At 31.5% G+C, this 12,795-nt stretch overlaps 1 protein-coding gene across 2 annotated transcripts in view; it reads right to left on the bottom strand.

The window, feature by feature from the left end:
• Window positions 1–422: 422 nt before the first annotated feature.
• LOC143062961 (autophagy-related protein 9A-like) overlaps window positions 423–12,795 on the bottom strand; it is a 36,456-nt gene continuing 24,083 nt past the window's right edge. For both annotated transcript variants that reach the window (XM_076234829.1, XM_076234830.1), the window contains 5 exons: window positions 5,395–5,574; window positions 4,507–4,590; window positions 3,083–3,149; window positions 2,493–2,614; window positions 423–1,037 (listed from right to left, as the gene is read on the bottom strand). In XM_076234829.1, the coding sequence (XP_076090944.1) occupies window positions 561–1,037; window positions 2,493–2,614; window positions 3,083–3,149; window positions 4,507–4,590; window positions 5,395–5,574 (930 nt within the window). In that variant the 3' untranslated portion in view covers window positions 423–560. The remainder of the gene's footprint in view (window positions 1,038–2,492; window positions 2,615–3,082; window positions 3,150–4,506; window positions 4,591–5,394; window positions 5,575–12,795) is intronic.

The raw sequence follows: 12,795 nt of genomic DNA, 5'->3' as shown, positions 1-12,795 counted from the left end.
CTACAATAAAATAAAATGAGGTAAGTCACATACATAATGGTTAAATCACAACTCTGTCAGCTAAAATAAATGTAACACAAACAGATTAACTCAAAAACTAAGTCAGTGGTTATGAATGACAGCTCTGCTTTGAATTGCTAATCAGCCATATATAAGGTTCCCCATTCATAATACTGTAGATTCTTATTTTTGTGGGTTCCAATTCAGAAGTTTATTTTTATTGCTATTTATATCATGGTTTGGTTTAAGTTTGAATACAATCCAATCAGAAATATATACTTTTATAAACTTAAATTTGTAGATCATCTACACCCCTAAAATTTACAAAAATGTTTAACAAATAGCAAATTTTCTATAGCTATATATATAGGCTTGTACAAGACTACTGCAAAACCACAAATTAAATATCCACGAACATGTCAGATTTCCTAAATCAACTAATTTGACACCCATGAAAATAAAGAATCCACCGTATAACAAAGGCTTTTTAGCACTTACACACAAGCATAGTATTCAAGGAGCCTCAACAACAAAATATTTTTCAAGGTCCTCTGTATTCCCTACTCCTGATTAGAAGTGAATAGTTTGTCCGTATTGACTTCTTCTGTACTTTCCTCTTCACTTGATTTTTCTTGTATGTTGGGCATTGTACTCACTGTCGGCTGGTTGCTGTCCTGTCTCTGCCACATTGAACGTGCACGAACGTCTTCTAATGTCTCATACTGATTATTTCCCTTTGCTTTCCTGAATTGCATGTCATGAAGATAGATGGCACTGTAACTCATGTCATGTGACAACATTTCAATTGTCCCTTCATCATAATTTCCCCTTAAACTTAATGAGCTTGGTGCTGTATTGCTTATACTACCACTTGAACTCTGCATACTGCTAAATATTCCAGATCCTGATCCCCCAAGTGGACCCTCAATGTGTGACAGTCCACCTCTAAGACGAGGTTGTACACCTGATGCTAGAGTTGAGATTGGACCAGGAAACATGGCACTCTGCATAGTAATACTGGAAGCTAAACTGTTATACTGCAAAGAAAAAAATATATAGAATTTGTTTAGGTTTTATCCCTTGTATTTTGGTCAACTGAGGTTAATGTATGAAATATGACAGTAAATGATTGATGAGGGTCTGGATTAGATTTACAGAATAGATAATAATTTGCAAAACCAATAAAGGAATGAGAAAAATACACAAAAAAATAAATACAAAGATTAGAGAACATGGCCTAAAATTAAAGTATAAAGAAAAGGGACCTCCCTCCCCATTCAGACCTTCATTTATACATGAGCAATCAAGACTAAAAGTGATAGGTAATATATACTTCCCAAGTCTTCCTGATACTTAAAGTAATTCACATACACATGCATGATATTTTAACTTTGATATCTCATCATAAGGAATCCATAATCAATTACTTGCCATTGACTGGATATGATCTAAAGAAGGATCACATTACTGCTCTAGTTTGCCTGAACTATCAAAGGTAGTTATGAACCTTGGAAGATTTAAATACCAAGTCATAACCATAAGAATCTTTACCTGCAAACTACACCATTTATCTCAATTGATGTTGTAGGTCACCTCCTAACTTGAAAAACTAAAGATAATTGTGACTAATATATTTTTCCAACAGCTGTTACGTGAACTGATAACTTGAACTCATAGACGCACTTGAACTCCTCGATGTATTTACACTTGTATGCAAGTTTGTCTGCATAACTTAAATTAAAACAAGTTCCCATAAATTCTTCATCACAATTTAAAACATTTTACTAAAAAAGTTATTATTACATGACCCCTGATGATGTTTGGAGAGAGTTTCATGTTATTCCAAGCAAAGGAGTAGGTTTGGTAAGGTCCTAAAATGGCCCCCTTTTTTAGCTTAAATTTCAAATTAGGATTTATTGACCAATATCACAATGAAACATAGCTAATATATAGACTAAATAGGAAATAAGCCATTTTTTGAAAAATTTCGTTCCTATGTTTATTTGACATCACAAATAGTACTTATTTAGATTTTCCACACAAAATTCAATGAAAATGGGTAAATAACCATCGATAATTGGACAGGAAACATATAGCCCAAACGTCCACAACAAAGATCTTTTACAATGAAGTTTGTAAAGACATATAACATGTCTACCTTGAATATTTAGTATGTCGACGCCTGCGCTCCATGTTTCCTGATCCTAAATTTGGTTGAAATTTGTCGATTTTGTCAAATATTGCCAAAATCTCTTATCTTCACCTATTTTGGATGTAAAAATCAACATTTTGTGATAAAACTTCGACAAAAATAGTTCTGTTTAACTTTCTCACACGTCTTAAAGTCAACTTAAATCATTTTTCATCTTGTTACATTGAACTTTATAATCAGGGCTATTTATGGCCTTTACCGAACTTACTCCTTTAGCTAAATACCCAATAGTGTGAATATGTCTATTCAACAGCTGTAATATTTATTAAAAGTCACTCACCCCTAATCCTAGTCCTGTAGTGTTAACAGAAGGTAACATGCCTAAAGACATTCCTGGGAGTCTTGATGTCATTAAACCTCCATCCCCTTGCATAATACTGGGTGAAACTAGTTCCTTTTGAACTGCAACAAAAAGTATACTCTTTGGTAGTATGTTAAAAAAAAACTGCACATGTTCTTCTTAGATATCAAGTTTCATCAACACAAAAAGCTGTTAATTTTCAAAATATATTGGTGTTCATTTTAAATATGGTAATGAACAGGAATCCATTTTGTATAGATTATAATAAATTGACATCAATTTTTTTGGAAATCCTATTGTACAAAAATCAATGTTTTTTTAACAAAAAGTCAACTTTTTACAACAAAGTTTGATTTTGACTTATATTTTTTTCTCTCGTTTTCACAAAAACTGAAACTTTTATAGATATAAACACTGTATGATAGATCATCATAGGAAATAGAAGACTGACAGCCAGAGTGACTACTTATATAGAGCACACCCAGTAAGTCAGCTGTGGCTAATTTCAAATATGCTCTTTTCAAAAGTGGTTTCTATTATATAATACATATGTTCATTGTCAATATTACCTTGAGTTTTAACGTTCTGTACAAACATACTACGGTTTCCTGTGAGCTTCCATTCTGGATTTGTCATCTAAAACAAGTGAAACTGTGAGCTACTGCTCACTGATGATACCCCCGCCGCAAGTGGATAATATTAATAGTGTAAAAATATGCAAGTGTTCGGTAAACAGGAAGTTGTCGAGTGATGAATCTGAAAACACATCACACGGTATAGCTGACTTATAAAAATCCTGAAACCAAATTTCAGAAATCCTTGTGTTGTAGTTTCTGAGAAAAATGTGACGAAAATTTTTAACTTGGTTATCATGTGTAAAATCATACAAGTGTTCGGTAAACAGGAAGTTGTCGAGTGATGAATCTGAAAACGCATCACACGGTATAGCTGACTTATATAAATCCTGAAACCAAATTTCAGAAATCCTTGTATTGTAGTTCCTGAGAAAAATGTGACGAAAATTTTCAACTTGGCTATCATGTGTAAAATCATACAAGTGTTCGGTAAACAGGAAGTTGTCGAGTGATGAATCTGAAAACGCATCACACGGTATAGCTGACTTATATAAATCCTGAAACCAAATTTCAGAAATCCTTGTATTGTAGTTCCTGAGAAAAATGTGACGAAAATTTTCAACTTGGCTATCATGTGTAAAATCAGACAAGTGTTCGGTAAACAGGAAGTTGTCAAGTGATGAATCTGAAAACGCATCACACGGTATGGCTGACATATATAAATGTTGATACCAAATTACAGAAAGGGTGGATGTGTAGTTCCTGAGAAAAATGTGACGAAAGTTTCATGGGACGGACTGACTGACGGACTGATGGACGGACTGACGGACTGATGGACGGACTGACGGACTGATGGACGGACGGACGGACAGACAGAGGTAAAACAGTATACCCCCCCTTTTTTAAAGCGGGGGTATAATAATGCAAACAAATATCACAATTTTTAGTAATATTATGCTGTCAGGTACAGTGTAACCTGTCAAGCAGAAACCTGAGAAATTCAACATCCTGCTTTAACTGACACATTCTCTAGGTCCCAAAAATATGCATATCCTTGTAGAAAAAACATGAGTATTCCGACACAGCTTACACTGTATCTCTAAAACTTTTTTAAGATATTCTAAAAACAGGTTACACTGTATCTCTAAAACAAAACTTTTTTAAGATATTCTAAAAACATTAAAAAATTATACAAATTTTCATTTAACACTTCTTTCACTGCAGCAAGTGAGATGTAATGTTTACTCTTGAGAAAGTTGAATTTGTAAAATTAAAGGTTTAAAAATATTGTATATTTCAGTGTTGAAATCTTGTTTTTCAATTGATATGTAAGCAAACTTTATTCTTTCTAATTCAATGATCTATAAAATATTTTTGTCCACATATCCACTCACTAATGGCTTATACATATTACTTACATGAAAGTGCATAAGAGATAATTCAGTTTTGCCACCTTCTGACTGGTTTTCTTTACTTGGTTCATCTTCAGTATTTGGTACCCACTTAAAAAATTGTACAACAAATAATAAGACCCATTTCAAATATATCAAAAAATAAATTACAAAATATGTTCATCATCAACCATTAATCTCTGCTATCAGTTCTGTCAATTACAATCTTTGGTCAAATTTGCATTAGTAATAAATTCAAATTCTTTACAGTTCATCTGTGTCAATATAAATTTTCATAGTAAACAAGTAAACAGGCAGAGAATGTTCGTGTAAAATTGTCTCTAAATTGTCTTTTAAATGCAGTAAAATGTATTTTCCTAAATTGGTTAACTGTTTGATGTTCTTTAAACTTAAAAGTTCATTAAATTTAAACACACTTGGTCTAGACCAGTAATATTTCTTTATGAATTTTACTCTAAGTTCCTTATATTTCGGACACACTAAGATGAAATGGAATTCGTCTTCAATACACTGACGCCAAATTGAATAATCAGTTTAAGTCTTATTTCTGCTGGTTAAATTGAACCTATAGTTCAGATATTTAAAGATAAGTTAATCAAACATAAACCTAAAATATTTGTCTTCATCTAACAGAGACTGACAATTCATTGAATGTTATACTGTGGATACATTATTTTTCAATGGATACTAATTTTAGTGGTTTTCATGGAATCAGACAAATGTTCAACAAATTACAAAATTTTATTAGGTTGTATGCAGACTTTGACAAAAACCATGAAATCACATATCCATGAAAAAAAACCAGTTTCTGCAATACACTAAAATTGTTACCAACGAAAAATAAACGTATTCCCAGTAGTGTACTAATACTAAAATATCTGATTTCAATCTTACCTGTGGATTTCCATGCTTTTTAATATCCATTTGAGCAAAAGAACAAACATCACCGACACCAGCTACGTCTACTGTGAAGTTACGGAAGAAGTCTACAATCTGTAGAGACTGGTGTCTCAGTGAGAAACACAAGATAAATGGTGTTATCAAGGGACTGAATAACTCTTCTAATAGATATGCCTGTGAAATAAAATCATACATAAAATGAAATAAAAACATTTAGTTTTTTTTTCAATATTTATCTGCTCTATCAATATGCCTGTTAAAATAATCATATATGAATACAATTAACATACTTTATTTTTCAATATTCAAGGGCTATATAAATATTTCCATTATTGGAGTATTACACATTGTGACCTCAAATTTAATGCTCCAAGTATTGTAATTCAGTGCTTAATACATTTTATACAAGTATTTTCTACTTATATACCTGTAGATTAAAATTGCTATATGGATTCAACATGAATCAATCTCACTAAGTCAACATGAGAAAGCTTAATAAGTTTACATAAGTTTACATGATACGTGAGTAGGAACACAGTAACATAATATTGAATTTACTATACACATTTTTTTAATGTAATAAAAAGGTAATTAGAATTTAATGTTTTCAGTTTTAAAACATTTTAAATTTAATGATTCTTTTATAAGATGGGCTAAGACTTTATATAGCGATATTCAAACATGTGTTATGAATAATGGTTGGATATCTGATGTCTTTAAAAACACCAGGGGTATACGACAAGGATGTCCTTTATCTGCGTTATTATTTGTTTTATCTGTGGAAATTATGGCTTCAAGATTAAGAAGCAATACTGATTTTAAAGGCATAAGAATCAAATTAGACTGCAAAAGTCATACTATAAAAATTTTGCAACTAGCAGATGATACTACTTTATTTTGTTGTTCTAAATATGACGTTCAAATAGCAATGAATGAAATTGAAATATTTGGTTCTTATTCAGGATTGAAATTAAATAGAAATAAAACAGAGGGGTTATGGGTAGGAAGCTTAAATCATTTAAAGACAAAATTGAAGGGATCAACTGGAGTAATGGACCAGTTAAAACTCTTGGCATATACTTTGGGCATTGTAGGGAGGAATGTGAAAAATTAAATTTGGAAAATAAAATTGAAAAGATGAATAAATTATTTTGTTCTTGGCAAAAAAGAAATCTTACTATTTTTGGAAAAATGTTGATAATCAAAACACTAATTGTGCCCATTTTTACTTTTGTGGGATCTGCCTGCATATAGTTCCAGAGAAATATTTAAAAGAAATAGAAAAAAAGTTGTTTTAAATTTGTTTCGGATAATAAACCAGATAAAGTAAAAAGAAATTCAGTTATTGGTCCATATGAAAAGGGGGGATTGGATAAGATAGATATAAGGAGTTATTTCACTGCTTTAAAAGCTATGTGGGTAAAAAGATTGGTAAATGATTGTAAAGGAGGTTGGAAAATTATACCTCAGCACTATTTTTATAATTTTGGGTCAAACTGGTTAGTGTTTCAAATAAACAGTGGAGATAAGCCAGACAAAAGCATTAAACACATCCCAGATTTTTATAAAGATATCATTAAATGTTGGAAATTAACTGTTGGAGCCTCCAGGAGGTCTAACAAAAAAAACAGAAACATTTACAGATATAAGAAAACAAATATTATAGAACAATAAATTTATTAATTTGAAAATAAAGCTATATTTTTAAACTAGAGGCTCTAAAGAGCCTGTGTCGCTCACCTTGGTCTATGTGAATATTAAACAAAGGAAGCAAATGGATTCATGACAAAATTGTGTTTTGGTGATGGTGATGTGTTTGTACATCTTACTTTACTGAACATTCTTGCTGCTTACAATTATCTCTATCTATAATGAACTTTGCCCAGTAGTTTCAGTGGAAAATGTTAGTAAAAATTTACAAATTTTATGAAAATTGTTAAAAATTGACTATAAAGGACAACCAGATGCTCCGCAGGGCACAGCTTTATACGACTGCAGAGGTTGAACCCTGAACGGTTGGGGCAAGTATGGACACAACATTCAAGTTGGATACAGTTCTAAATTTGGATTGTGATTAAATAGTTGACACAGCATAGGTTTCTGACACAGAATGAATGTGGTCTAATGAACTTAAAAATTTTTTTTTTGCCTTTGAGCAATTCACTATGCTGTTGAATATTAATCCTCTCAAAAAAATGTTTGAAGAAATTTTCTTTTTATTTATGAAATCTGAAATGAGAAAAATTTAACCCCCCCCCCCTCCCCATTTTTTTTTTCACATCCCCCTTTCCCTTTTTCCAAAACTGATCTCAATTCAAATTTCTAATGGAGTTTGCAACAATAACTACTCATTTAAATACATCATAAAATATTAAAATGTAACAAAAGGTGCTTGTTATCACTGAATGGTAAAGATTGTTTTAATTTATCAGTTGGTATTAAAAGTGAATATACATTGTATATTGTATAAAACAATGACTTAAGTTGACTAAACTACTATTCTGGACAAAGAAAGATAACTCCAATTGAAAATTTCTTGCTATTGCACAATATTGTGCAATCAGATATTTCTTGCTATTGCGCAATACTGTGCAATTGAAAATATTTGCTATAGCACAATACTGTGTAATTGAAGATTTCTTGCTACTGCGCAATACTGTGCAATTGAAAATTTCTTGCTATTGCACAATACTGTGCAATTGAAGATTTCTTGCTATAGCTGAATACTGTGCAATTGAAAATTTCTTGCTATTGCACAATACTTAATAAAATAATTTTGGATCCTGATTTGAACCAACTTGAAAACTGGGCCCATAAACAAAAATCTAAGTACATGTTTAGATTCAGCATATCAAAAAAGCCTAAGAATTCAATTTTTGTTAAAATCAAATTTAGTTTTATTTTGGACCCTTTGGACTTTAATGTAGACCAATTTGAAAACGGGACCAAAAATTAAGAATCTACATACACAGTTAGATTTGGCATATCAAATAACCCCAATTATTCAATTTTTGATGAAATCAAACAAAGTTTAATTTTGGACCCCGATTTGGACCAACTTGAAAACTGGGCCAATAATCAAAAATCTAAGTACATTTTTAGATTCAACATATTACAGAACCCCAAAGATTCAATTTTTGTTAAAATCAAACTAAGTTTAATTTTGGACCCTTTGGACCTTAATGTAGACCAATTTGGCCCAGTAGTTTCAGAGGAGAAGATTTTTGTAAAAGATTACTAAGATTTACAAAAAATGGTTAAAATTGACTATAAAGGGCAATAACTCCTAAAGGGGTCAACTGACCATTTCGGTCAGTTTGACTTATTTGTAAATCTTACTTTGCTGAACATTATTGCTGTTTACATTTTATCTCTATCTATAATAATATTCAAGATAATAACCAAAAACAGTAAAATTTCCTTTAAATTACCAATTTAGGGGCAGCAACCCAACAACGGGTTGTCTGATTCATCTGAAAATTTCAGGGCAGATAGAACTTCACCTGATAAACAAATATACCCTTTTGTCAGATTTGCTCTAAATGCTTTGGTTTTTGAGTTATAAGCCAAAAACTGCATTTAACCCCTATGTTCTATTTTTAGCCATGGCGGCCATTTTGGTTGGATGGCCGGGTCACCGGACACATTTTTTAAACTAGATACCCCAAAGATGATTGTGGCCAAGTTTGGATTAATTTGGCCCAGTAGTTTCAGAGGAGAAGATTTTTGTAAAAGATTACTAAGATTTACAAAAATTGGTTAAAAATTGACTATAAAGGGCAATAACTCCTAAAGGGGTCAACTGACCATTTCGGTCAGTTTGACTTATTTGTAAATCTTACTTTGCTGAACATTATTGCTGTTTACAGTTTATCTCTATCTATAATAATATTCAAGATAATAACCAAAAACAGCAAAATTTCCTTAAAATTACCAATTCAGGGGCAGCAACCCAACAACGGGTTGTCTGATTCATCTGAAAATTTCAGGGCAGATAGATCTTGACCTGATAAACAATTTCACCCTGTCAGATTTGCTCTAAATGCTTTGGTTTTTGAGTTATAAGCCAAAAACTGCATTTTACCCCAATGTTCTATTTTTAGCCATGGCAGCCATCTTGGTTGGTTGGCTGGGTCACCAGACACATTTTTTAAACTAGATACCCCAATGATGATTGTGACCAAGTTTGGTTAATTTGGCCCAGTAGTTTCAAAGGAGAAGATTTTTGTAAAAGTTAACGACGAAGGACGACGACGACGACGCAGGACGACGACAGACGATGGACGCCAAGTGATGAGAAAAGCTCACTTGGCCCTTCGGGCCAGGTGAGCTAAAAAGTGGATTAAAAGCGATCTTATTTAATATGTTAATGATATCATAGATAAAAAAAGGATGTATTTCTCAAGACATCATTTTAAATAAACTAAAAAATAAATCAAACTGGATAGCTGAAATTAATTTAGTAAACAAGAGTGCACACACTGAAATGTCTCGCCTTCTTTACTAATCATTGATATTATGTTGATAGTCCTAAATATCAAACTTTATTACAACTGTCACATAAACTTAACATTAACCAAGAAAACTAAACATTGACCAATGAACCATGAAAATGAGGTCAAGGTCAGATGAACCATGCCCGGCAGACATGAACAGCTAACAATTCTTCCATACAACAAATATAATTGACCTATTACTTATAGTTCAAGAAAAACAAATCAAAACACAAAAACTTAACACTGAACAATGAACCATGAAAATGAGCTCAAGGTCAAATAAAACCTGTGTGACTGACATATAGATCATTAAATATTTCAATACACCAAATATAGTTGACCTATTGCATATAGTTGTAGATACAAAGACCAAAACTCAAACTTAACTTTGACCACTGAACCATGAAAATGACGTCAAGGTCAGATGACATCTGCCAGCTAGACATATACACCTTACAATCATTCCATACACCAAATATAGTAGAACTATTACATACAGTACAAAAAAAAACCAGACCATAACACAAAAACTTAACTATGACTACTGAACCATGAAAATGAGGTCAAGGTCATATGACACCTGCTAGTTAGACATGTACACCTTACAGTACTTCCATACACCAAATATACTAGCATATTGTGTATAGTATTTGAGATATGGACTTGACCCCCAAAACTTAACCTTGTTCACTGATCCATGAAATAAGGTCCAGGTCAAGTGAAAACTGACAGACATGAGGACCTTGGAAGGTACACACATACCAAATATAGTTATCCTATTACTCATAATAAGAGAGAAATTAACATTACAAAAAATCTTAACTTTTTTTTCAAGTAGTCACTGAACCATGAAAATGAGGTCAAGGTCATTGAACATGTGACTGACGGAAAATTCAAAACATGAGGCATCTATATATAAAGTATGAAGCATCCAGTTCTTCTACCTTCTAAAATATAAAGCTTTTAAGAAGTTAGCTAATGCCGCCGCCACCGCCACTGCCAGATCACTATCCCTATGTCGAGCTTTCTGCGACAAAAGTCGCAAGCTCGAGAAAATATCAATACCAAAAGATTAAGTAGCAATTTTAAAATCTGAAAACTCTGTAAAAAGTATTGTTAATATAAAAAGAAATTAATTTATATTGGAAGGTTTACGTATAAAATTAGAATCACTATCAAATAAACTTTTATATAAGTCTCTGATAAATAAAAAAATTGAACCAGCTATTGGACCCAAAATATGGCTGCATAAATTTAATACAGATGATGTGTTATATCAAAACAATGTAAATAATTTTTTATTCAAATATTTAAAAGAAAATAAACTTAAAATTTTTAGATGGAGATTACAACAACATATTCTACCTACAAAGAAACTTTTATGCAGGTGGAAAATTGTAAACAATAGTTCTTGTAATTTTTGTACACAAGAAGAGGATTATGATCACTTCTTTATACTGTGTCCATATTTAAAACTTTTTTGGAATAAAATAGATGAAGTTTTAAAGAACAGTAAAATATCATTTAAGATAAAACTAAGACACTTAGTATTTGGATATGAAAATTCTGACGAAGAATATTTTGACTTCAACTATTTTTTAACAATTGTTGGTTTTTCAATTTACAAAGCCTATTACATATCTGATCAAAAGACAAAAAATGTCAATATGTTCTCAATTTTACTCAATGAGTTCAATAGAAGAGTACCGGGGTATGTTTGAAAATTAAAAGTAATTTTTTAGCAACTATTAGAAAACATATGAATAGTCATACTAAGTGATATAATTTAATATTATTAATTCGTATATTTTAAGAAATTTGATTCGTTTAGGGATAGTCACATGTTAAACTATATTTTCTAAGGTAGAGAGAAAACGGCAGATAGCAAAACGCATATTGACCTGAAAAAAGCATATTGCACGGTTATTTTTAGAATATCTAAAAACTAATATACTTTGTGACGTCATGTAATGAATTTCAGGATATTGTTTAACGTTTTGAAACACATGATATCTGTGATCGATTATTTGACGAAAAAAATCTTCAAATACATATGATGTCCAAAAAAAGAGTAAACGTTATAACAAATAATATGTTGTTATTGTCAAGGAGACAATGTAATATCTATAAAATTCCAACAAACCTAAATGACGATTTTGATACAAATATGGTCAGAAATTAATAATATAACAAATATAGCCTTTGTATGAGGTCAATACAGGATATATCGACCTCGGACTTCGTCCTCAGTCAATATACTTCTTTCAGGTCAATATATCCTTGTATCGACCTCATACAAAGGCTATATTTGTATAATATATATTTGATATAAAAATGTAATATGTATTTTACAACTATTCACTACCCTGAGTGATTAGTGGATTGTAACAAGGAACATCAGGAGGAGCTTGGACTCCTGAAGGATATTGTAACAAGCCAATATTTGAAATAAATATTTAATTATGTTATTAAAAAAAATTAAAACAAGAGGCTGTCACAACGACAGCAAACCGGATTTATTTATATTTATTTGTGTCCTGGCAATATCACAAGAACCATTACTGAAGAATGGTGAAAGTGAAAATCGTCAATATCAAATTTGACCTCCATTTTGACATCAGTATCAACATATTAAAATTTGAAAGGCTTAGATCGAATGGTTCATGAGTAAATGCAACAGCGTGAATGGAAACGCCATTTTACAATCTTTCAAGAACCATAACTCCTGAACGGTAAAAGTCAAAATCGTCATTATTGAACTTGACCTCTATTTTGTCATCAGTAACAACATATTAAAATTTGGGAAGCTTTGGTAGAACAGTTCATGAGTAAATGCACAGACACGACTGGAAACTCTATTTTTCAATCTTTCAAGAACTAAAACTCCTGAACGGTAAAA

This window comes from Mytilus galloprovincialis, chromosome 2 (genome assembly GCF_965363235.1).
Source record: "Mytilus galloprovincialis chromosome 2, xbMytGall1.hap1.1, whole genome shotgun sequence".
NCBI lineage: Eukaryota > Metazoa > Mollusca > Bivalvia > Mytilida > Mytilidae > Mytilus > Mytilus galloprovincialis.
The sequence above is the reverse complement of the archived record's forward strand: the minus strand, read 5'-3'. Positions and strand labels throughout refer to the sequence as shown.